The 25,416-nt window shown below is 49.6% G+C and overlaps 1 protein-coding gene across 8 annotated transcripts in view; it reads left to right on the top strand.

Moving 5' to 3' along the window:
* Nucleotides 1-25,336, top strand: part of MTMR3 (myotubularin related protein 3) — a 74,684-nt gene extending 49,348 nt beyond the window's left edge. For 3 of the 8 annotated variants that reach the window (XM_069031385.1, XM_069031384.1, XM_069031386.1), the window contains 13 exons: nucleotides 578-691; nucleotides 6,495-6,700; nucleotides 6,885-7,016; nucleotides 8,882-8,993; nucleotides 9,747-9,942; nucleotides 11,449-11,634; nucleotides 13,050-13,220; nucleotides 15,439-15,584; nucleotides 16,238-17,630; nucleotides 19,278-19,388; nucleotides 19,633-19,721; nucleotides 20,898-20,924; nucleotides 23,154-25,336. In XM_069031385.1, the coding sequence (XP_068887486.1) occupies nucleotides 578-691; nucleotides 6,495-6,700; nucleotides 6,885-7,016; nucleotides 8,882-8,993; nucleotides 9,747-9,942; nucleotides 11,449-11,634; nucleotides 13,050-13,220; nucleotides 15,439-15,584; nucleotides 16,238-17,630; nucleotides 19,278-19,388; nucleotides 19,633-19,721; nucleotides 20,898-20,924; nucleotides 23,154-23,325 (3,055 nt within the window). In that variant the 3' untranslated portion in view covers nucleotides 23,326-25,336. The other 5 variants (XM_069031388.1, XM_069031390.1, XM_069031387.1 and 2 more) reach the window with 5 other exon arrangements.
* The last annotated feature ends 80 nt before the right edge of the window (nucleotides 25,337-25,416 follow it).

The following is a 25,416-nucleotide window of genomic DNA, read 5'->3' as shown; positions in this document are numbered from 1 at the left end:
CTTAAGTGAGCAAAGAGTGGAGTTTGAACTTTCTAAAATATTTTTTCATAGTGTCTCACTCTCTAACTTACTACAAAGACGTGTATTTAAAAAAAAAACCCAAAACCAAACACGTTTGGAAGAGTTAAATTTGTGGATGAATAAGTAAGAGAAAACCCTTTCTGAGGTACTCAAAGTGCAGACAGAAGTCCTCTTTAGGCTCTGGAGCAGGGGAAGGTGCTCTGTGACCTACAGCAGGGAGGACAGGGTGTTCTGGCTGATCCCTGGTCCTGCTCAGAGCAAACCCAGCTGGAACACTTTGTGATGGAGCAGTGTCAGTGCTCTGCCTGTGCAGGGTAATGACTCACAGCTGGTGCTTGGTGTCCCTGCAGGAGGAATCTCTGCCTTGGCCTCTGGAAGTGGAGGGAAGGAGAAAGAGCCATCCCTCCGTATTTAATGCTGGAGAAGGGGGAGTTTATTAACATCCAGGGAAGCAGCAATTAGCAAAAGGGGCATCAGGTTCCTCCACAGCTGCTTTGTGCTCTCTGGGGGGTCTGGAGCTGCTCCATATCCCTGACTTTGCTCCCTTTCCCCACAGGCTGTGTGGCAGTTACCCCCAGGAGATCATCGTTCCCGCCTGGATCACGGATAAGGAGCTGGAGAGCGTGGCCAGCTTCCGCTCCTGGAAGCGCATCCCTGCCGTGGTGTACAGGTGAGGAGCAGCTGCAACAGCCTTCACCAGCCTGGAAACAGGCAGTCCTGACAAAGAAAAGCTGGAATAAGTCATAACTAGGAATTTTGGGAGGTGCTCTGGCTGCTCTGGCTAAGGCAGACGCTCCACGTGCGCTCCGAGTGGGAATAATGGGTTGTATTTAGAATTCCAAACGCACACTGGAGGAGCACTCAGCATTTACATCTCCTGCAAATCATTCCTGGGGCAGTCACCCCAGTTAAGATTGATTTTTAAATTTTTTTAATATGAAAATGAAAAAATGGAAGGTGAAGACATCAGTGGAGAACTGATGAATGGCCCCCCTGGCTGGGTACTCTTTCGGCTTTTCCCTGACTCATCTGGCTCATTCTCAGACTGCAGTATAAACAAGGACAAATATCAAAATTACTTGAAGGAGATCTAAAACTCCAAGTAAAAATTAATGTACAATTTAGCTCTATCTCTGTATTTTAGATAGTTTTTATTACACAGACCCTTCCTTAGATTGAGTCCAGCAATTCTTCATAATAAAACTGCTTGTCTGAGATACTGGGTTTTGGCAGCTTCTTTATTAGGAAATCTATTTCAGCATCTGTTTTTTCAAATATTCTGGATTCTGTGGATATTCTGTGGCTGCCCCATGCCTGGAAGTGTCCAAGGCCAGGTTGGACAGGCCTTGGAGCAGCCCCATTTAGTGGAAGGTGTCCCTCTCTGTGGCAGGGGATGGAATGAGATGAGCTTTAAGGTCTATTCCCACCCAAACCGTTCTATGATCCTATAAACCTGTCACTTAATCCCGTGGCCCCTTCCCTGGGGTGGTTATCCTCCCATAAATCTTTAAAATCTTTTTAAAACATCAGATGACAAAGGGATTAAAAAGATAATGAATCTGATATTCCCTAAGCCTCAGCACCCATTCCCTGTGAACACGGAGAGCAGCAAAGTTGACAAATCCTTAGCCTGGGTCAGAGGAGCCAAGGGCAGGAGAGCTGTAGGCCACAAAACACTGTTTGCTGAGCTTAAGGGTTCTTGTTCTGTGAAAGCAGAACAAATTGGCTCATGGCAGCAAATTATCTTTAAATCCTCCTGTCTTTCCTCCTTTTCCTCCCAAACAGCCAAGGGGTTTAGTGTGGTCTCTTTTGGAATGGTGAAGGAGTTGTTTCCTCCTCTGCTTAGCTCTGGGAAGGGGAAAAATGCTTTCCAGCATCTGCTGACTTTAAAAAACCTGTGTATCTTATTATTACAGTACTAAATGTGTGTATATAGATTATATTTATGTATAAAGGAGAAATATGTGATTTATGTGTGGGTGTGGGTTCAGCTTTTGGGCCTTTTCTGCAGTTGTCACATCATTAGGGGACACCTCACCTTCAAACACTTCCCCAGGGCAGCATTCCCTCTCCTGTCATCACTGCACAGAAGGAAAGCACTTTGTTCTCATTCCTGGGAACACCTTGCATTCCAGGGATTTATAGAAGAGCAATTGAAAAGTCAAAAGACCACAGAGATTGAAATTGTTCTGTCCCCATGTTCAATTTTCTGCAGTTCTGCTGAGGCTCTGGGTGTTAAATCACATGTGGGGTTTCATTGCTGAGCTTCAAATCAGCGAGAGAAAAGTGTTTCTCTTTTTTGATTTCTTTTTTTTGTCCTTATCTTGACATTTAGTAATAGCTTTTTCAAGACATCCAGTTCATCAGTCTGGGCTCTAATAGAGCTCACAGCAGTGAGGGGAGGAGGATTTCTAGGTTGGACTGGGCTTGGAGCATCCTGCTCTAGGGGGAGGTGTCCCTGCCCATGGCAGGGGCTGGAACAGGATGAGTTTTAAGGTACTTTCCCACCCAAATCATTCCATGATTCTATGATTGGAATTCCATATATATTTTTATATATATAGCCATAAAAACAGCTTTTTTTCTTACTTTTGGAGGAGTAAGGGCAAGAGCTTATTCAACATTTTTCATCCATTGAAATTATTTTGGGACTTAACAATTTTAGTTTCATTATTGATCACATTACTAAACCTCTTTTTGCTTTACTTGAGGGGAAATAAAAGCAATCAGGATTTTTTTAAAATTAGTCCAATCACTTGTCTCAGATACAGAACATTGGGACAGAGACCAGAGAGACACTGGCAAACTCATTGTCCCTGTGAAGCAGTCAAGGCTGAAAAGCCAAGCAGGCTGATTTGGAGACAAGCTCCAGGAATGTTCCACAGAGATTGGACTGGCAGGAGCGTTGCATTCAGTGATTGAATTCCTAGAGAAATCTCACACCCAGACCCTACAGTTTTTCTTTCTGTTTCCAATTTTTTAAACCTTTTCACATATTTCATAGAGTCACTGAAACATAGATTGGGTTGGAAAGGAGCTTACAGCTCATCTCATTCCACCCTCCTGCCATGGGCAGGAACACCTTCCACTATCCCACGTTGCTCCAAGCCCTGTCCAGCCTGGCCTTGGACACCTCCAGGGATCCAGGGGCAGCCACAGCCTCAACCTCTCTGGGAACAATAATTTATGTAGATAAATCTGGCTCCAGAAAATCAATGTCATGGAGAAGGCTCTTAGGATTTTTTGGGAGGACAATAGAGAGGCCTTCCTACCTTGTGGAAACAGCATCATGAGAGCCTCCCTGTAAGTTCTCTGTGTGGAAGTGTCCCTTCAGCCTTGCACTTCTGAGGGTGAGCACCCACCCAGGCACTGGGATCCTGTGGCACATGGAAATTCTGTTCCTGCTTCTGAGTTACATCCCTGAACTGCAGCAGTGGGGTTTCCATTACAGGTGCTGGTAGTTCAGAAATGCAGTATAGGGAGCAATTCACCCTTCCTTAGTCCTCTCTGCTCTGTGGTTACAAGGACTTGGGGGATTTATTGTTGTACTCTGAGGTGGTTCGAACACGGGGAGGATGAAGCCTGTGCAGAGGTGTACGTGCATCCTGCAGCTCTACAACAGCTTGTAAAGGGCTTTAGAGTTACCTAATGCTGATTTGCTCTTGGTTTCTTCAGGGGGATGCAAGTTTCCTTGTCTCTAGGGAATTTTCCATGGAGGTTTTGCTTTAAGTTTTTTGACTCGGTTTGGTTTGTTTTGTTCCTGAGCTCTGAGTGATGCCCTCTTATCCCAGCTCTATCCCTGGGGACCTCAGCATCTCACTGGCTGTTCTTTATCCCTATGGCCAGTCCAGTTGGAATGAGTGGGATTCCTCAGCCCTCCAGTATGCCCCTAAATAGAATTGTATGCTGATTTCTGGTGCCTCTGAACGTGGCAGATTTGTGCAGGGCACTGGTGGGGCTGCACAGCCACCAACGAGCTCATCTCCTGGCCTAATGAGTCTTCATTATTTGTGGTACAATGGAAGGCAAGGACCTGGAGATGAAAATATAACTCTTTATGAACCTATGAAAATTATTCTGCAGCAGGTAGTAATGAAATCTGGGAGAACATATGGAAAAATAAATGAGCTGCTCTGTTCAAAATAGATTTCTTACACGTATAATGATGTTTTATTTTCTTTTATTTGTGCAAGCGTAGCGGGGAACTAGGTGGCCTTTCAGTGATTGGCATGTATTTTTTCCTGAACTAATTTGCTATGGGTAGAGCTGTTTGTGGAAGGCTATTAATTCCAGCAGAAATCCATTTCCCTGTGCCTGCAGTCGGCTGGCACCTGGTGTAAGAGCTGTGGCTTCGCATCGCTTTTCCTTCGCCTCGCTTAACGCAGCGTGTCAGTGCTTCCTCTAACTGAAGGCTTTTTATATGAAACAATTATAAAAGAGCTATGAGAAATACTTCAAACTGCGTATCCCAGCCTGTTTGATCACTTGAAGGCTCTGCACCATGGAGCCGTGTCCCTGTGTTGCTGTTGGATGAGGAGCAGGAGGCGGCGGCGCCCACGCGGTGCCCGCGGGGACGCTGCAGAGGAGGTGCCGCGCAGCACCCGGGGGTGACAGCTCTGACAGCACAGCACAAACCAGCCTGTCACACCTCCAGAAACATCCATCAGAGTGCTCAGAGCCAAAAAGTCAACATTGGCTGCTTTGGGTGGGCTGGCTTCCTGCTCAGGGCTGAGATTGTTAAGATTTGCTTAAAGGTTAAGCTGACCCTCAGCACTCTGGGTTCCCTGATTAGAGGGAATTGAACAGCTCCTGGCTGCCCTGAAGCTCAGGTGGGTGGTTTGTTTGCAGGAAGGCTCTAAAATCTTTTCCTGCATCATAAGGTACAGGAACTGTAATTGGCATGTGCCTGCTTTGGAAATGCAGGGTTCAGGTGGGATTCCTGGGTGAGGACAGCATTGCCTGGAGGCACCTGTGCTTGAAAAGCTGCTATTCCCAGAAATCCACCTGGGTGCTGGGCTCATCCAACAGCGTGGGCAGCAGGGGAGGGGGGAATTCTGCCCTCCTGCCCTGCTCAGGTGAGACCCCACCTGCAGAGCTGCCCCAGCCCTGGGGCCCAGCACAGGAAGCACCTGGAGCTGCTGGAGGAGTCCACAGGAGGCCACGGAGCTGCTCCCAGGGCTGGAGCCCCTCTGCTCTGGAGCCAGGCTGGGAGAGCTGGGGGTGCTCACCTGGAGAGGAGAAGGCTCCAAGGAGAGCTCAGAGCCCCTTCCAGTGCCCAAAGGGGCTCCAACAGAGCTGGAGAGGGACTGGGGACAAGGGCTGGAGGGACAGGACACAGGGAATGGCTTCCCAGTGCCAGAGGGCAGGGATGGATGGGATATTGGGAAGGAATTGTTCCCTGGGAGGGTGGGCAGGCCCTGGCACAGGGTGCCCAGAGCAGCTGTGGCTGCCCCTGGATCCCTGGCAGTGCCCAAGGCCAGGCTGGACATTGGGGCTTGGAGCAGCCTGGGACAGTGGGAGGTGTCCCTGCCCATGGCAGGAATGGTGGAATGTGATGAGCTTTAAGATCCCTCATAACCCAAACTGTTCTATGATTCTTTGACTTAAATAGTGAAGAGCAGTGTGGATGAGTGCTGGGATATTTCAGCTGGGACGTGAGGCAGGGATTAAACATTTTGAGATGCTCCAAAATTTCTGTCTGTGCTGCTCTGGCCTCTCCACCTGCAGCTCTCTGTACCCACAGCTGGACCTCCTTCTCCCAGGGCTGAGCTCCCTGAATTCAGGGTGCTGCTGGGCAAGGTCAGGGAAAAGGTTGTTCTGCCAGCTGCAAACACTTTGGTCACTGGGGAGTCACAGAGCTGGTGGCAGCAGAGGGATGTGCCAGCACAAAGGCAGTGAGTGGAATTACTGTGATAATACATTTCAGTCCTCTTTTTATAACAGATTATAGGGAAGAGTCCTCAAATCTTTCTGAGTGTGTTTGCAATGGTTCAATAAGTTTTAATTATTCCAGATCTGTTCTTTATGTGTAGTACAAGAAGCCAGGTCAGATTTAAGGAAATAACTACTGACTCTCCAGACATGTAAAATAAAATTTTTTTTGAATGTCACCTCCTGGGAGATGAGAGCCATGTCCAGGTTAGGGTGTTTTCAGTTTTCCCCCATCCATATTGAATTCCTGTCTCATGCCTCACCTGCTGTTCCAAAACACTCCCTAGCTTTCACTGGCCAACAGGCCACAATATTGAGCAAGAAGATGCTTTGTTTTCTCTTCCTGACCTTGCTTTGACTTTCACCTGTCAGTGACTGCAGTCACAGCCATCGTTCTGAAGGGAAGCTGAAACCCAGCTTGGGGATAACTGCTGAACGATGGTTCCTGGTGGGAGTGAAGCTTCTGGAGCACACCACTATAATTTTTGTGCCCTCTATGCTCTTTATCCTGACTGTAAACTCTGTATTCCCTCTGTTTCCAGGCACCAGAGCAATGGGGCAGTGATCTCTCGCTGCGGCCAGCCCGAGGTGAGCTGGTGGGGCTGGAGGAACGCCGACGATGAGCACCTGGTCCAGTCCGTAGCCAAAGCCTGTGCCTCAGACTCCAGGTCCAACAGTAACAAGTTAATGAATGGGAATTGTTCCAGAGATTTCTCCAACGGAGGGGACCTCTCAGATGTGGAATTTGGTAAGGCTGTCACCGTTGCTTTTCTGTAGAGGGCAGAGCTTTATGTACAAGTGAAATCTCCGGTGCTGTAACAGATTGAGTCTGTTGTATTTAGTCCCAGTTCTCGTTGTGGGACTGAGTGAATCATGCTGTAACCAATGTCAGAAGGATCCTCTGAGCTCCTCACCTGTTTCTTCCTCCCCAGACTCCTCCATCTCCAATGCCTCAGGAGCAGAGAGTTTGGCAATCCAGCCGCAGAAGCTTTTGATCCTGGACGCGCGATCTTACGCAGCAGCCGTGGCCAACAGAGCCAAGGGGGGTGGCTGTGAGTGCCCAGGTGAGCAACATTCCTCCTCAGTTTTCCAGTAAATCAGTCAAAGGGATTTGCTCAGATATAATTGCCCTGACACCCTTCAGTACTGCCTGTACACTGCTCATCGGTCTGAACGTTCTGGATCATGGCAGCCCCCACCCAGCCCTTCAAAGGGCAGGTTTAGCTGTTAATTAGTCTGTTCTCAGGCCATTAACCCAGCTGGCAACAGTGCTCAGCAAATGCTGAACCCTGTGGAATCTGCTGAAGAGCTTTCCCTTGCTGAGTCAGATGTATAAACTAGAGAGAGACAAAGGTGTCCAGTGTGCTCATGTCTAAAACCCCTGAACTTTTAAAACCCACTGACTGCAGAGGAGAAAAATACTCTAGAATGGTTGTGCAAAATACTCAGCAATTTTCCTAAAGCTGAAGCATTTTTTCAGTATTTGTATCATAGCAGCTGCAATCCTGCCTCACCTTGCATGTGTAATACAGTTGCAACACCACTTTCTGTGTTCTTTGGCACTTGTGAATTGGTGGTTTTATAAACAAGGTATTATTTATGGTCGCTGTTGGGTATGAATGCAGCCTGTTAAAATTCCATGGGTGGAGAAACTGGAAAAAAATCCCAGACACAAAAACTGGAGATAAGATAACAAAAGCTCTTTTGACCATTTATTTTTGTTTTGATCTTTGCTGCAGTAGCTGCATTTTGATTTGTAGCCACCAGTAAAAAAAAAAGGAAGTTTCCATTTGCCTCAAAAATGCTAATTCATTCTTCATCAGAGAGTAAAATTTCAAAACACAAAAGCAGAGTATACAGGAAGTTTGATTTTCTTCCTGTATATTGGTTCTTTAATCCTGTGGAGAAGGCTTTCAAGCAGCTTGTCACCTTCAATGGAACCTGTATTGCTTTTTGCTGCTACGTTTTCTGCAGGTGTTGCCAGGTTTGCTTTATTCTCTGTATAAAACCAGCTCATTTATGCTGTGCTTTATTTTAGATATAATACAGTAAAAATACAAACACCTCTGAAGTTGTCTGATACTGTCTGAGGCTGCTCCTGGAGTTACAGTCTCTCGTTGTGTTTGGCCCAGCATTTGTTGGGCTGATAAAGAGTTGGGAACTGGAATGATACAAAACATCAGAGACTCCTGAATTTTCTTGTGCAAGCACTCAGTATCCCAGATTGTGAATCCGGATTATTTTTCTCCAGTAGAAATGGTCATTTTAGTTATTGTGTGATCATTCTTGTGCAGACTGAAGCATCACAGCAGAGGGAAGACTAAATCCAGGAAAAGCTACTAAATGGGTATTTTCTGGCCCTCTTTAGGTCTGTCCAGGCCTCCAGTGTTGCTTGAGCATATCCAGAGTAATTCCATGTATCTTCTGCTTTCCTGAGCTCCCAGGATTCCTCACATGTGTGATGCTTCCTCATACAATTCCCCTCAGAAGAAAGCAGTGGATGAAGCCAACCTTTTGGCCTTTTGAAATGCTTAGGGAAAGGAATCTGTAATCTATATAACTTACATCCTTAAATTACCACTTAACTATTACTTGTGTTTCACATCTTTTGTCTTTTTACATCTCAGTCTTTTTACAAACATTCTGGCACCTGGAGCACGGCAATATCCCTATTCCCATAGGTTTGCACTCTGCTTTCTGTAACCTGAAGTGAAACATTTGAAATAAATACAGCAGGACTTTGCTAAATGCTTCCTGTTTTGCTGGGCTGTGGAGTCATGTCTGGAATACCCAGTGAGCTGTGAGGACTTAGGGAATATTCATAAACAAATTATTTCATCTGCCCACAGCAACAGGGGTTTGTTTTTATGAAAAATCTCCTTTTAGCAAGGTAGTTGTTACTTTCTTCCCTCTTGCTCTTTCCCTGCAGAATATTACCCAAACTGTGAAGTAGTGTTCATGGGGATGGCAAACATCCATTCCATCCGCAAGAGCTTCCAGTCGCTGCGTCTGCTCTGCACACAAATGCCAGATCCAGGAAAGTAAGTGGAAGTTTGGGGATTTGGGCCTTTGGTTCCATGTTTCTGCAGCCACATTCTTCTGCTGATGATCTGGAAATTGAAATTCAGTGGATTTTCCCTTGGTAATAATGCTAAGCTATGTTTTTCCATTTTTGTGGAAGTCACTGGTTTATTCTGATTGAAGTGAACCTGGAAGATTAGTTCTGAAATTAGAGTGTAACCTTGAATATTGATACCAGAATGTTGTTTCTTCTGGTGGGCTTCTGAGCACTTAGGCTGATCTGCTATTCCCAGCTCTTTAATCCTCACCGTTGGCTCTCATTTGGAAAATTCTGGTGGTGTTCCATGTACTTCACTCCTTTATAATGTCATATCAGGATATTTCATAGTATTTCATAACCATCCAGTGGTGTGGGGTAACTACCCTGTAACAGCCCATCACCTTGGGAGCTTCTGAGCTTGGGTCCTCGCTGTAGTTACCCCAGTCCTGTTTTCCTTCCCACTTCCCTGTTTGGCATTTGCTGCTAAAGCCTTCCATAGTTTCAAAGTACATCCAAACCTTCAGCTCATCCCAGAGAATGGCAGTTCCTTGGGTTGGCTACGTGGCTTTGCTGCTTCCACCTCCTGGAAAGCGCTAACAAGACACAAATGAAAAATACTCCAGGGTGACACTCACAGCTTATTAAAACAGGAGCTTTGCCATGATACACTCAGACATCCAAACCTGAAAGCATTTTAAAAGAGCAAAAACTGTCTTGCCTGGTTTCCCTCTAGTTGGCTGTCAGCTCTGGAGAGCACCAAGTGGCTGCAGCACCTGTCAGTGCTCCTGAAATCCGCGCTGCTCGTGGTGCACGCCGTGGACCGGGACCAGCGGCCGGTGCTGGTTCACTGCTCCGACGGCTGGGACCGCACCCCCCAGATCGTGGCCCTGGCCAAGCTCCTGCTGGACCCCTACTACAGGACCACAGAGGTGGGTAAAGCAGCTGGGAGTGGTTGGGGTCTTTGGAGTGAGCCTGGCTGTGAATGATTTCAGGTTTCTCCACTGGCAAAGGCACTGAAGCTGGCAGGAGTTTATCACCTACAGTCTGCAGTTACACACAGGTGTAGGTACCTCTGTAACTCAGGAGTAGCTCACATTCCCTCTGCTGCAGCTGCACAGTCATGGTCTGTGCTTCCCCATTTTAAGTTTAGGAATATGGAGTACAAAGTGCTGCAATTGCAGCTTCTGCTGCACCCCTGCAGCTTCTCAGCCTTCCTCTTTGCTGGATTTCCCAACTGCATGTTTTCCAGTTTCACATTTTCATTGCTCTCTGTCACTTACATTTCTCCTCATTTTCCCCCCTTCCATCACTTCTCAGCTGTGGGATGTGTGCTGGCTGGGCTCCATCTGCCAGCCCACAGGCAAGATGCCTTTGTTGTCCAGAACAGAACTCTGTGTCTGAACACTGCTGTGAGCTGCTGCTTAAAGCCTCACACACACAGGGACCAGAGGCTGGAACTGCCTTCCACATGGAAGTGTGAAAACTTCCTGGATCCTTTTGCACGTGGATTCTAGAAGCTGGCATCCATCAGGCAAAATGTGCTGCTCTGGCCTGGGCACAGGATCTGCTCCTGGTCCTCCAAAGGGTGCTGTGCTTCCTGCTTGGGGAGCAGAGTTGTGCTGTGCACACCCTGGGGCTTCCCTGTCACCCAGAGCAAGCCATGAACTGTAGCTGTCTGTACCAGGATCAGAAACATTGAGGAAAATGAATTTTCAGCACTGTCAGATTTAAAGCTTCTCAGCTGCCAGCCATTATTTTGGCTCTAATCACAGCCATTATTTTGGCTCTAATCACAGCCTTTGACTCAATAAACATTCTCTACAATTTTTCTTTCCACTAAGAACCAAAACCTTCCTCCCCTGTGATGGATTTCAGGTCCTGCAAGACACGGTGTGACATTCAGCTGCTCACCCAGGCACTGTTTGGGAATGTTCTTTGCCCTTTTCATGAAAAATCACTCAAGTGAACCTTTAATCAACTTTGTGACTGGTGTACACACAGACAAGCACCTGCTCTCCCTGAGCTTGGATGTCCTGTTGTGGATGGATGATTTTCTTTCCTGACAGATGGATCTGACCATCATTTTCAAGGAAAGTTTTCATATGACTTGTCCAGATATTGGACACCATGATCCAGAAGCTTTGGCAAGATGAAGTTCCTACTTGTCACTGCCTGGATGAGATAGGGCTCATCTCAGGATGCTCCCTGCCAGTCACTGATTCCCTTTCCTGTTCATGTCGTTTGGGATTCCTTATCTGTCCTAATTTCATTGCAGAGCACAGAGGCATTAGGGAAAGCAGTAAAGAGAAGTAATGAGCCCAGTGCTGAGGGGAAATAGGAGAGAGGACACGGCCATTCCCACAAGTCTCAGACCATCTCAGAAAACTGAACCAAAGAAAAACAGGAATTCTTCATCTGTCCTCTCCTTCCTGCAGGGTTTCCAGGTACTAGTGGAGACGGAGTGGCTGGATTTTGGCCACAAGTTTGCAGATCGCTGCGGCCACGGGGAGAATTCAGATGACCTCAATGAGCGCTGCCCAGTGTTTCTGCAGTGGCTGGACTGTGTCCATCAGCTCCAGAGGCAGTTCCCCTGCTCCTTCGAGTTTAACGAAGCATTCCTTGTGAGTTGAGAGATTGCTGCTTTATAGACTGCTGTTAAACACTGCTGGAAAGCCCAGGGTGGGGATTTTCCCATCTTTCTGTGACATTCTGTGTCCAAGGCCAGGTTGGACGGGGGTTGGAACAGCCTGGGATAGTGGAAGGTGTCCCTGCCCATGGCAGGGGTGGGATGAGATGGGCTTTAAAGTCCCTTCCCACCCAAACCATTCCATTATTTTTATATATATATATATATATATATATATATATATATATGAGTATATTCTATATATGCTCTCACCTGATGAAGGGAACAGGAAAGCTGCCAGGACGCAGTGGACAAAAGCGCTTGCATAGCCCACGGGGTCTGTTCACTCTTAAAAGCAGGACCCTCAAGGACTTGTTTTAGACTTTAAAGAAATAGATGATGTTAATTGAATAGTCTCACCTAAGAGGTGTAAAACATCCACACAGCCTGAAAAAAATCCTTCCTACAGCCAATGCAAACTCCCTCCTGCTTTGATCTTGTTTTGACTTGAATACTCCTCCTCTAAAAACAACCTGCTCCGTTCATTTTTTTTCAGTTTCTTTGCTGAAAATGTGTAGGGTATAGGAGCTGTGCTTACCTTCTTTGGAAGCAGACAGCATTCCTATTAGGAATTCACCCAGGATGGTCCAAGTCAGTTCTCAGATCTCTGGGGAAGTGGCAGTCATGGACTGCAGGACCAGTAATCTGAAGAGTAGAAGCTTTTATGAAGTGTCTGATCCACTAAGAGATTTAAGGCACGTTCCTGTGATTGTGGCTGGCTGGAATTACCACTTGCCAGCTCAGCCATGTAACTGAGTCCATGTACAGTCCCCGAGTAGCTCAGTTGTGAAATGAGATACAACAGGTAGTAACTGGCTTCACAGCACACTGCTAATCTCCACGGGCTGGGAGAGAACGTACCCGTGGTGTGCTGGCCTTTGTAGAGTGAACCCCTAATTTATTACAGTATTGAAGTACTTGTCTTCATTTAAACATCTGAATAATCCCAAGGAAGTCATTGATATGCCTAAAGTTAAGCTGGCATTTGTTAGGCTGGGCCCACAGCATGGAGTGATTAACGAGCAGCATTTCTGTGCTGCATGAATGTTTTGTAGCAGAGGAATGATGATTCTGCTTTGCCTGGCCTGCAGGGCAATGAGTTTGTATCAACATGACTTGATTAGGAACAAATATTTTGTCTTTCTATGTTACATTTTTCCTGAATTTCTTCCATTATGATTTTAGAAGATTCCTCTCCCCTTGCATTCCTTTGCAATTGGTTTGTAAGGAAGTATGCGAAAAATGCTGTGGATTGGTGTGGCAGCCCTGGCGAGGGGTTTGGCCCTGGGCAGGGAGGGTGAGGCTGATGCCTTGTGCCAGCTGACACTGTGTGTGTGTGGCTCTGTGCAGGTGAAGTTGGTGCAGCACACCTACTCCTGCCTCTTTGGAACATTCCTGTGCAACAATGCGAAAGAGAGAGGAGAGAAACACACTCAGGAACGGACCTGCTCCGTCTGGTCTTTGCTGCGGGCAGCAAACAAAGCCTTCAAAAACCTGCTCTACTCCTCCCAGTCGGAATCTGTATGTATCCCAACCCCTTCCTGTGGGAGAGCCCTGGGGTCTCCCCTAAACAGCATCCCCCAAAAGGGGGGTCCCTTGAGAAACACCCCAGCAGTGGGACATGGTGACCTGGGGTTCAACCACAGCTGAGGTGGTGGCTGCCCCATCCCTGGAGGTGTCCAAGGGCAGGTTGGACAGGGCTTGGAGCAGCCTGGGACAGTGGAAGGTGTCCCTGCCCATGGCAGGGGTGGCACTGGATGAGCTTTGGGGTCCCTTCCAGCCCAAATCCTTGTGTGGTTCTCTGAACTGTCACCATGGACAGAAAGGTGATTCCAGACCAGCTCAGCTCTCCCTGTCATTCACCTTAAAACACCCAGCTCAGGCTGATGTTTGAAGTGTTGGGTTAATTTTGCTGATATTTGAGGAATGTCAAATGCTGCCTCAGAAATTTCTCCGTGCTGGAAATGTGCTTTCTGGGACTAAATATTTTATTTTTTTGTAACAGAAAACATTTCAGTGTTTGATAAATAGACCTCTCTGGAGAACTAGCTGTGTCAGAGGAGTGACACAAAATTGCCTGCAAACCTAGACACTATGTCTAAATTCATCTTAAATCTAAACAGAGAAAGTGGCTCAGATTATTTAGTGTATCTTTGTTTCTCTTGATACCTTCAGGTTTTTAGTTTGGCTCCTTCATGGTAGGAGCTCCCTGAAGGTTCTGGGAATGGGCTCAGTTGTGTGTTTGATACAAGGTCATGTGAGGGATTCAGGGTGCAGAGCACAGGCAAGAGAGCAAACACCAAATGACATCATGGTTAGGATTGCATGGCCTTGTATAAATATTTAAACCCTTTTTATTTATGGAAGTATCAGATGTCATAAACTGAACTGTAAGGACTGTGCAGTGACTGTGCATATGACAGATGTGGCTTGCAGTTGTTTCTTAGAGCAAAATTAAACCCTGGCTAAGTAGGAAAGAGTTTTATGCCCTCAGTGGTTGTAAAAAGATGGATTTTCTACTCCCTGAGCCCTTCTTGGCTATTTGTGCCCTGGCTCTGGGCTGTCACTGCAACGAGCCCTTGGAGCCTTCCCACCTGACACTTGTGAGGACAGTGTGTGAGGCAGAGCAGACACAGCCTAGGGGGATCTTTAAAGCTATGGATGGATCTAAATTTCCCTGAAAATGCCGGGAAAGCATGGGGAGGGCTCTCACAGTGGCTGTGTGGACAGGTCTGTCCTTGGGCTGCCCTTCTGTGCTCTATCCCACTTGGCCCCTGTTCTCAGGAAATACTCACAAGGACACTCCTTCTGCACGTGGGAGTTTGGGTAATTTCCTGTCTTGGGTTCATCTGCTTGTGGTTTTACTTCAGGCTTTAAAAGATGCCTCTGGTGCAGCCACATCTCTTACACAGCAGGAGTTGTTTAAGAGCAGCAGCCACCCCTCAGCCCTTGCCCTGCTCAGTGCCAGGGGAGCAGGGTGTTCAGAGAATCACTGAATATCCTCATTTAGGAAGGGACCCACAGGGATCATCCAGTCCAACCCCTGGCCCTACACAGACACCCCAAAATCCCACTCTGTGCCTGAGAGTGGTACCCAAATGCTCCTGGAGCTCTGGTAGCCTCGGGGCTGTGCCCATTCCCTGGGGAGCCTGGGCAGTGCCTGTCTGGTGGAGCAGACTGTTTCTCTGCCATTGCCTGCTTTTCCATGGGAAAGTTGCTTGGAAAAGAGTGGAATTGCTAGAGCAAGGCCAGGTGATTTAAAGTAAAACAGAAAGGACATTCCACAATCAAGGAATCCCTTTTAAGAGCAAGCTGTCTCTTCAAAGAACTTCTGCATGTACTCAATATGTACCCGTGAGTGCCTCTGCTGGAGCCAGGGTGGGCTCTGGTGGATTGGGGTCCATGGAATGAGTGCAGCTCCCTCTGGCACGGGGTAACACAACACCCAAGGGAACCTCAGCACTCACAACAAGCCACTGGATTCCGTGAGTTATGAAGGTGTAGATTCACAGAGAGCTCACTGCAGGAGTTCATTCAGGAGGAGCTGAAGGCCAGCATTGTTCTGCCTCTGACAGAAAAGGTCACTCTAGCCCCGAGTGTGGCTGATGAAACGCTGTCACCAGCCCTTAGTGTGGGCTGGATGTGTCCCAGCTGAGACCTGCCCAGTGAACTGCCACCCTCAAAGCTGAACTTCTGCTGGGAGCCAGCAGCTGACCCTTCCCGTGTGCTCCCCTGCCAGGTGCTGTATCCCGTGTGCCATGTGCGGAACTTGATGCTCTGGAGCGCTGTTTACCTGCCCTGCTCCTCCCCCTCCACGCCTGCCGACGACACCTGTGCCCCGTACCCTGTGCCAGGCTCTAGCCCTGAAGAGCAGCCTCTGGGCAGGTGAGCCTAGAGCCCAGAAATCCCGTCCTGTGAAGTAAGATCAACAGAGAATATCGGGGGATATGGAAGGAGAATGCTTGGGTGGGAGGGCAGGATTTCTCCCGGGTGTATTGGTGGGACTGTGGGACTGAGCTGCTCAAGCACAGCCTGTCTGTGGGGTGGGTTTGGAAGCTGTCACATTTCAGGGCTGACAGCGTGGCAGAGAGAAGCTGGGCAAATAAAGTTAAGGTCTGGGTGTCCCATCGGCACAGAGAATTCCTTCTATCCTTGTGGGATATTAGTGTTCATTGGTTATCTTGAATTTGAGTTCTTTTTCAGTGTTGCATAACCATTTCTTTGCTTTTTGTACAATGAGCACATGTTAATTAGGAGGTGTGACCAGGCTGTAAGCATTGGGGCTTGCTGGTAAGGGGATTAATCTGGGAATGTTTGAAGTCTGGTTGAACATATTTTCCTGATGGCAAACAAAGGAAGTACTGAAGCAGCTCTGCACTGCAGATGGTCAGAATGTGCTCCTGGATAATACTTCCCACAAGTCCTTTAGTTGGCAGATTGTTACTGTCCTAATCAAGGGGCTGGTTTTAAATCACAGTAGCTCAGTGTTTATAAAAACATCCTCTGACTTGGGAGTGGGATTGTTTGTCCCTCTGCAGGTTACCAAAGACAAGATCCTTTGACAATCTGACGACAGCCTGTGACAGCAGCGTGCCTACAACCAACCGCCGGAGCAGCGACCCCAGCCTCAACGAGAAGTGGCAGGAGCACCGCCGCTCCCTGGAGCTCAGCAGCCTGGGCCCCCCTGGGGACGACCCCTTTGAGGGGGATGGGCTGGGCAGGCAGGGCAGGGCCCCCGTGGGGGCAGAGCTCTCTGTGGCAGCCGGGGTGGCAGAGGGACAGATGGAGAACATTCTGCAGGAAGCCACTAAAGATGATGTTGGGCTGGAGGAGCACTTGAGGGGTGGCCTGGAGGCAGCAGGGAAAGGGGATGAGGTTGGCCTGGATAAGGAGAAGAGAGCTGACAATCTGTGTGGGGAAAAGGCCGAGGCGGATACAGGTATCGTAACGAACAATCCCACACCCACCCCACACCCGGCCTCACGCGGTGCTTCGGAGCTCAAAGGACAACAGGACGAGCACAGCGACCCCAGCAGCGCTCTCCAGAAGGCACCTCAGGGGAGAGGAGTGCAGGCTGTTCCTGCCGAGGGCTCCGGAAGCAGAGATGCTCCAAACAACACGGAGGAAGAAGGCGTTGGGAAAGGCGAAGAAGTGGAGAGCCCGTACGGCACGGCCCAGGCCGGCCTGGCCTTCCCTCTGACAGCCCTGCCGGAGGCGAGGACATCCAACATCGAGAGCTCCACGGAAACCTTAACGGAGACTGAAGCAAAGCCCGAGCTCACGCCCAGGGCTCCGTGCCACAGACCTCACCCCTTCGACAACAGCGCTGACGAGCTGTCCCGAACTCTGGAGAACAGGCCGGAGGGGGAGTGCATGATAGAGCTCCAAAAACTGGGATCAAGAGTGCATAGGACTTCTGGTAGCAGCACCACACACCTCCCGATGCCTTCCCCTTGTGCCTTGCCTCTAGCAGACCGCAAAGATGAGGTGGTGTGTAACGGGGAGCTGGAGCCGGAGAACAAACTGGCGGAGAAACCCGCGGGATTCACGGCCCCGAAATTCCCCGCCACCAACGGACACTGCGTCAACGGCGAGGATGGGCGGATCAAGGCCTCGCTGAGCCGGCAGGTGTCCACGGCCAGCTGCAGCTCTGCCCAGCTCCACCTGAGGAACTTGCACCAGAAATGGATGTTCAGCCAGCTCGGGAAGCAGCCGGCCGGCAGCCCGGACCAGCCGGCCCGCAGCCACCTGGACGACGACGGGATGCCCGTCTACAGCGACGTCATCCAGCAGCGCCTGCGCCAGATCGAGACGGGCCATCAGCAGGAGGTGGAGACCCTCAAGAAGCAGGTGCAGGAGCTGAAGAGCCGCCTGGAGAGCCAGCTCCTCAACAGCTCCCTGCGGCTCAACGGCGACTACGGCGACGAAGTGGTGAGTGAGCGTCACCGCGCCCTCAGCTCCTGCCTCACGGCTCAGGGCGTGACTTTTGGGCTCTTACAGACCTCTCCAGGCCATCCTGAGGAGGGCAAACACTGCCTGAGTACCAGATACTGGCAGATATTGATGATTGATACTGTCACTGGACTTCAGTTTAAGCAGAAAGGTTTCTTTTGGGATGGGTGTTGCACAGCAGCTCACACTTGCCTGGCCGTACCTAAACACCTTCCCTGGCCTCAGGAAAACCAACCAAACCCTTGGTTTACCAAACCTCAGGAAAACCAACCAAACTCTTGGTTTACCAAACCAGGAAAACCAACCAAACTCTTGGTTTACTGCTGTCTTTATGTAGGGCAAAGATCTTTTCCTGTGCCATTTTTGGGACAGCAGCATAGGATGATCCCTTAGTTCTCTGCAGGTTCCAGCTGCAGTGGCAGCTCTGGGAGCTCAAACCCATCAGGGTCACACCATCCTTTTCAGGTGCTCCAGGCTCACTGACTGGAATAATTTTCTGGAATTCTAAATTAACTGGAACAAATTACCTGAGCTTTTGTGGCAGCTGTATTTCAACAATGCTTTTTCTCTCAACAAATTAAGAATTCTAAGGGAGCTTTTAAACCATTTGTGCTTTTATTTGGAAGTGTTTAAAGTTGTAAAAGTAGAGATTTTTGTAGAGAATTGTGCTTTCCTGTGGGTTTGCCTGTAATTCCTTAGGCTGTTGCAACACCCATCAGAAATTTCCTTTTCCTACATGGTTTATATGCCTGCAAAATTGGGGAAAAAAAGTATTTATAGGAGGTTCCCAACTTCTGTTTGTTGAATTCACTGTTTAGAAGTGGCAGAGGTGCTGGATAGTCCCAGGTACGTTTGTTGTGAAAAATCCTTGGAGCCTTCTTGGCTCTTCCCATTGGAGATGCAGCACAAGGTGCTCATTGGGCTCAGTGTCACTGCTAAAAGCTTGAATTCCTTGGAGAAATTGGGTGCTTTGGCTTAATGGATTCTGCTCCCATTTTTTTAAGGGCCTTCAGAAGCTGCAATGTAGGGCTGGCAGTGCCTCCAGAAAATTCCCTGGTTTTAAGGACCTGATCTCTGCCTTCTGTTTGTGCCTCTTGGGAGTTGCAGGTTTTTGTCTGGAACTCCAGGACTGCCATCCCTCAGGCACAAAAATACATGAACTCAAGATTTCTTGCTATTTTGATATATTTTAAGGGCTGGCTGAGTTTTAATTGAGTTAAAATCCACCACTACCTGGATAGACTATATTAAGGAAGCATTATTCCCCAAAACCTATATATAGAATATACATGGCTCTAATTCTGAGTTTCCCATATGCAATTTGGCTTGTATTTTCCCAAATCTTTGCCAACAAAAGGATATCTGTATTACTAATTATAGTTTTGAAAGTGAAACACCCTTGGAAAGGAATCAGGACCCTGGAATTGGAGCCACAGGGAGCAGGTTTTGGTTAATCACCCAAAGCCTTCCCAGAGCTTTGCAGCAGAAACTGGATTCTAAATCCACTCTGCCTCACATCATCTCATCACCAGAGGGTCCAGCCCTGCCCTGTTGGGGTTTCTGGGTTTTATTTGTGTGGAACAGGGATCTGGGGGGTTCCGTTCAGCTGTGTTTGTTTGCCAACAGACGTCTATTCCTGACTCGGAAAGCAATCTGGATCAGAACTGCTTGTCTCGCTGCAGCACAGAGATTTTCTCTGAAGCCAGCTGGGAACAGGTGGATAAACAGGATACAGAGGTACAGACTAAATCCCTGTAAATTGCTCACTCTGGGATAATCCTAATTCAAATTATCCTCCAGCCTTTGGTCGTGTGCCACTTCTTGGGAAGTCTCTTCCTTGTGTTCCGCTGGTCTGACACTTGACATACCAGTACCTGTGCCTATGAGCCCTCTGCTGCACAACCTCTGGGAGCTGGGGAGGGGGCTCAGGTGAGGAGTGTTGCCACTGCCCTGTCCCTGATGCCGGTGGCCGTCCCCACAGGTGACGCGGTGGCTCCCGGATCACCTGGCCGCGCACTGCTACGGCTGCGACAGCGCCTTCTGGCTCGCCAGTCGGAAACACCACTGCAGGTAACTGGGAGAGGGGGAGCTGGGACACTGCTCCATTCCCTGCACACCACAGGGCTTTCCTGGGACACAGCTCCTGTCTCAGGGATGGCTGTTGGAGCTGCCGAGGGAACAGAGCAGTTCCTGCTGCTCCGTTCAGTTCATGCAGGGAGATATTTAAAAGCCACATTTGGTGTTGGCTCCACTCCAGCCCAAACAGATCCCACCTTTCTTTCCTCAAACTGGATTTAGAGGCAGTTTAGATTTATATAAAATAGAGCTCTGACCTGCTAGCACCCAGAAATTCAGTATATGAGTTACATGAAAGACAGGAATAGCATCTTCTTCCCACTGCTGGTTGTGAACCTGCTCCTTTCCTTCTCTAACCATTCTCCCCTTTTCATTAACTTGCTCCTACAGAATCTGAACAGAACACCTGTGTTAGATCAAGGTTTTCTGGATTATTCTTTGCCAGACCTATTGCCACAGAGGCTGCAGCAGCTCAGGCAGCAGCAGGGGCTTGACGAAGAGCAGGAAGCAGAGACCACTTGGCTCAATATGCTCGAGTTAAAGCCACAGAATCTCCAGTTTCCAGTTCTGTTTCAAATAAATTCCTATTCCTGGTTTCTGAACATGCAAAAACTATTACAGGAACCATCATTTAAATAAATCTCAGTTACCACATTTTGATGCTCTGCTGCTTTTTAAAGTTGCAAAGAGTTATGAACATCGTTTTGGGTTTGTGTCTGGTTTATATTTTGCTCCATTTAGTCTTGTAAAGTTAACCAAACCCAGGGAAGAAGGAAGAGAATCTGAATTTATTTTTTTTTACCATGCCCACTGTCTTTGTGCAAATTTATATCCCCAGGGCTGGGCTTGGAACAGCTCCCAGAGCCTGGATACACACAGATCACCCCCAGCCCCACAAGGAGTTAAAATGGACTCAGGTTTTCAGGTCTGGCTCAGATCTCCCTGTTGGATCTTTACTCCTTCAGCTTCCACATGTGCAGTGACCCAGCTGTTGGTGAGACCAACACCATGAGTATCTCCATAGTAAACATTCACACCCCTCCCCTGGGAGTGGGAATGAGTTGAACCCCACAGTGTAAGGCCTTGAGCAGGGTAAAACCTTCCAGCTTCCTTGGTTGCCAGTGTTTGCTCCCTCTGCCTGTTCCCTGAGCTCTCTCTCCCTCCCTGCAGGGACACTGACCGAGTTGATCAGCTCTGGTGAGCATTTCCAGCAGCCTCTGTCCATTGTCCGTCTGCCTCTCCTGGGTGACTTCTCCCAACTAACTCAGCTCTTCTCCCTCTGTTTCTCACTTGCCTGGAAATCACCAGAACTAAGCTGGGGGTGGTCAGCACGAGCTGTTGGGGGTTGGATCCGTGTGAGCAGGCCTCTATCCTCACAGAAAGGCTTTTAGGACTTGGCTTTTGGGAGCTTAACGAGGATGTGGCTCAGACTAACACTCACTGTCAGTCCATGTGTGTACTGCTCACTGACAGGAGACTGTCCTGCAAGTTTTATGCATTTAGTTTTGATCATTTCCCTTTTTTCCCCATATTTTTGGGAGAGGGCCACGTGTTATCAAACACTTCAGTATTGCTGTTTGGGGTGTTGGCAAAAACCCACCACTTGTTTTAGAAGAACTGAAAATCCCATGGCTGGAACAGGTGCCACAGAGCTGGTGGAGGGTCAGGATCACTAAAACTGGATGAACATCTGAGATTGGGGATGAGGAGGAGGCGTGGGGAGCATGACTTTCAGCCCTCCTTCCTCAAATGAGCAACATCCCTTTTCCAGCCTGTTTTTTAATGTCTCTTTTTAATGTCTGAAGCGAAGCAGGGACCACCGGGATAGAAGGATGAGCTGTCCAGAGCTTTCCAAAGCGGTGTCAGAGCACCATTATCTAGGATAAAACAACACAAACCCCGAGCATATGTTAGGAATGGTGAGCTCCAACAAAGAGATCCTTGTTTTAATCCCTCTGGTTGGTTTTCCCCACATCCATCAGTGAGCTGCTCTGGGATAATCATTCCTTGAGCAGCGAGATGGGGCTGTGGGGGCTGTGTGGCACCTCCCAGGGCTGTTCCCACTCCTGCAGGTTTCCAGCAGGGTCCTCCAGTCTCCAGAACCTCTGCAGAGAGGCTGGTCCCTGTCAGCCTTCCCGTGCCGGGGTTCTGGCTCCGAGGCCCAGAGCCGCAGTGTGGAACTGAGGAAATGAGCCCACTGAAGTGGGAAATGGGATTTCTCTGCTGCCTCTCTCCCCATCAGTGACCAGCAGCTGGAAATCTCCTTTCTTGGCTAGGAAGGATTAATCAGAGCTGCTGGGTGTCAGCAGAATTCCCTGGCAGCCTCTTGGCAGCAGCAGCAAATCTCCAGTGCAGAACAATGATCACAATCCTGGTGCCAAAGAGTTAATGGACATGGAAAAACCCAGGTCCTCGGAGTGCTGCTCCCAGCTCCTTGTAGGAATTGATGAGTTCGGAGGACAGGGCACACAGGGCTCACAGGTTTTGAGGGGGGGCTGCAGGAGGTAGTTAATGACTCTGAGCTGTAACGAGGTGCATGTGCCGGTGTGGCTCCGCCAGTGCCAGGAATGCCACCAGTGCCCACCTGTGCATGGAACCCCTGCCTGCCCACGCCGGGCTTTGCATGCTCCTTCCTGGCTCAGTTTCCTGGATGCAGGAGTGTGGGGCCGTGGGGGCAGTGGGAGGTTGGCAGCAACAGAGGGCTTTGATATTTCCATGTTTAAACCTTTCCAGCTCTGAGCAGAGCCTGGGAGCAGAGTTCAGCCTGCTCCCAGCACTGCCACATCCGTCCTGTGACCCGGGGCTGGATGAGCTTCGTGAGCAGGGCCAGAGCCCCCATTCCCACATTCCCCACATTCCCCACATCCTCGATCAGGAAGGGCCCGTGGTGGCTCTGCTTCAGCCCCTCAGCTCCGTGCCCCAGGGTGGCATTGGCATCGTGCTGGAGCTCCTCTGCAGCACATCCAGCCTGGCAGTGTCCAAGGCCAGGTTGGGTGGGGCTTGGAGCAGCCTGGGACAGTGGGAGGTGTCCCTGCCCATGGCAGGGGTGGCACTGGATGAGCTTTGAGGTCCCTTCCCACCCAACCCATTCCCTGGTGAATGGCAGAGAGCTCACTGTGTGACAGAGGGCACGGCCTGTGCAGCCTGGCTCAGGGCAGTGCTGAACAGAGGCATTTAATGACCTGCAATCCCACACTATCCCTGGCTCCATGCTCCTTCCTGTGTCCATTCCCTGGATCTCTGCTCCATCCATACGAGGGAGCACTGCAGACGTTGGAGCTGTCCCTGCCCATGCCCTGGTCCATAGGGAGGTACCAGCATCTCCCCCATCCCAGCACTGGGAATATCTCATTTTACAGCTCAGGGGACTTTGTCAAACTCCTCCTAATCTTTTCTTTTCCATTTCTCCTCTGTTCCTGATACAAGGAATTGTGGCAACGTGTTCTGCTCCAGTTGCTGTAACCAGAAGGTGCCCGTTCCCAGCCAGCAGCTTTTCGAGCCCAGCAGAGTCTGCAAATCCTGCTACAGCAGCCTCCACCCCGGCAGCTCCAGCCTGGACCTCGAACTGGACAAGCCCATCACTGCCACATCCAACTGAATTCCTGGCCTGGGAGCGGCGGGGGAGCAGCCGAGCCGACCCTTCCCCACGGACACGCGGGTTCCCGGGGGGCCGAGGCTGGGAGGCTGCGCGTGGAGCTCGGGGCGCGGGGCGGGACAGACCTCGAGGATGTGCCGCTGGATCGTGGGATTCTCCTTGTCCGGCTCTTCCCCTTTCCTGCCTGTCCTGTCTGTGTGTCCGTGTCCCCGCGCGTGTGTGTGTGTATATAATAATCTATCTGTTTGTTTGCGGGAGGGGCGTGGAGGTGGGGAGGGGGCTGGTGCCAGCACCAGGATCCCGTGGGTATTTATCTGTCCCGCTGCGGAACCGCTGCAGGCCGAGGATTTGGGGGAGCAGGGAGCAGAGGGAGCTGGGCCGGCCGGAGTGCAGAGCCTGAATAGCTGCAGCCTCCAGTGCTTTCAATCACTCCTGTTATTCCAAACCCAAAACTGCTGTTTGGGAACCTGTTGCTGCTAGAAGAGGTGGGAATCTCCTTCCCCAGAGACCCGTTCCCTCTCTGTTCTCACAGTGGGCCCGAGGGTGTCTCAGCCAGGTTCCTGTGCTGGTGGCTCTGTACCTGCACGCACAATCCGTGAGGTCTGAGCCCTCGGAGCAGGAACACCTGGAACGCTGGCTCAGGAATGCTGTTGGTGAGAGCCGAGCCAGGCGTCACACTGGGCCTTGCCAGGATTCAATCCAGCTAGGACAGGAGCAGACCTTTGCCTTGTCCTTGCCCCATCCATGTGAGATTCCCTCTGGGAGCAGAGTGTTGCTCTCAGGTCCTGGCTGGTCACTCGCACTTTATTGGACGATCCAAACCGACGGAAGGTGGCCGGGACCCGCCGGTGTCGCCGGGCTCGGCCCGTGCGGAGTGCGCTGGTGCTGGGCACCCCCCTGGGATGTTCCTTCTTTCCCAGGCTGTGTTCCATGTACTCCAGATAGGAAAAAGCTGCCTGAGGAGCTTAAAACAATCCAAAATACATCACGGATTCCCCTTCCTCCTTCTGTCCCAATCAGTCACCTCGCTGAAGGGTGAAACTCCCAAATATCCGTTTGTAACCGACTGGTAGGTGCTCATCCCATTCCCTTCCCATAGATCCTGCTTAGTGCAATCTGGCAAGGAGGAAGAGTAGATCCTGCTCACCGTGCATTCCCTAGGCAAAATCCCAAATTCTCTATGGTGTTCCCAAGAATCCTGCTGGAGTATTTCAGAGTTCTAGATACAACAGCTCAAAATCCAAGAAACCTTGGGAAAAGAGCAGTTCCCTTCCCTGGAATGTCACAATCACATCATCCAAAGCGAGGGTCTGGTGGAGAAACCATCTGGCAGAGCCCAGTGGGTCTGAGGAGAAGCACTGGGATGGTTGGACTGTGCCCTTCCCACCCTGCCGGGATCCGTGTGCTGGTGTGAATGTCCAGGAAGGAGGAGGCTGCGTCCTTGTGGGAAAGGGGTCTGGGAACGGACGGAGCATCTTGGGATCTCCCTGGCACAGGTTTAGAGAAAGAGACAGTGAGGGAAAAGCAAAGGATGGGGTTTCCAGCTAAGGCATGTTTAGGATCTGTTCCTACCCCAGCAGCAGGGACTGGAAGAGAGGCACAGGCGTCGCTGTTCCGCACGGAGCAGGACGAGGGAACGCCCGGCTCTTCCCGGGGGTGGTGAGGGGGGGACACCCCAACCTTGTGTGGCTTTGTGGTGCAGAATCAGCCGGAGCCTCCGCACGTGCCAAGAGGGTCCGCTCCGGGCCGGGGCTGGGATGTACAGTGTGAATAAAAGCTTGCAGCTCTTTAGGCTTTTTTGGATCGATGAAGCACTTTTTTTATTAATATTATTTTTCTTTGTATGTAAAGGAGGAAGCCGTCTCTCCGTAGCTGTGTACAGAAATAACCCTTCTCTCCACAAGAGAGTAAAGTGCTCCTATATTTTTCATTTTTGTCAAAAGCGAGAAGTAAATACTTTAGAATTGTTAAATATATAAATAAAAGTGAATAAAGTTTAGACTTTTGCATGGGAGCATTTGCTAACACACTTCCTAATTTTTTATTTTCCTCTCCTGTCCCTCGGAGGGGACGTGTTGGAGGCTCAGCAGGAAC

The sequence above is a fragment of the Aphelocoma coerulescens genome, chromosome 15 (genome assembly GCF_041296385.1).
Source record: "Aphelocoma coerulescens isolate FSJ_1873_10779 chromosome 15, UR_Acoe_1.0, whole genome shotgun sequence".
NCBI classification, from domain to species: domain Eukaryota; kingdom Metazoa; phylum Chordata; class Aves; order Passeriformes; family Corvidae; genus Aphelocoma; species Aphelocoma coerulescens.
This window is presented reverse-complemented; position numbering and strand designations above follow the sequence as displayed.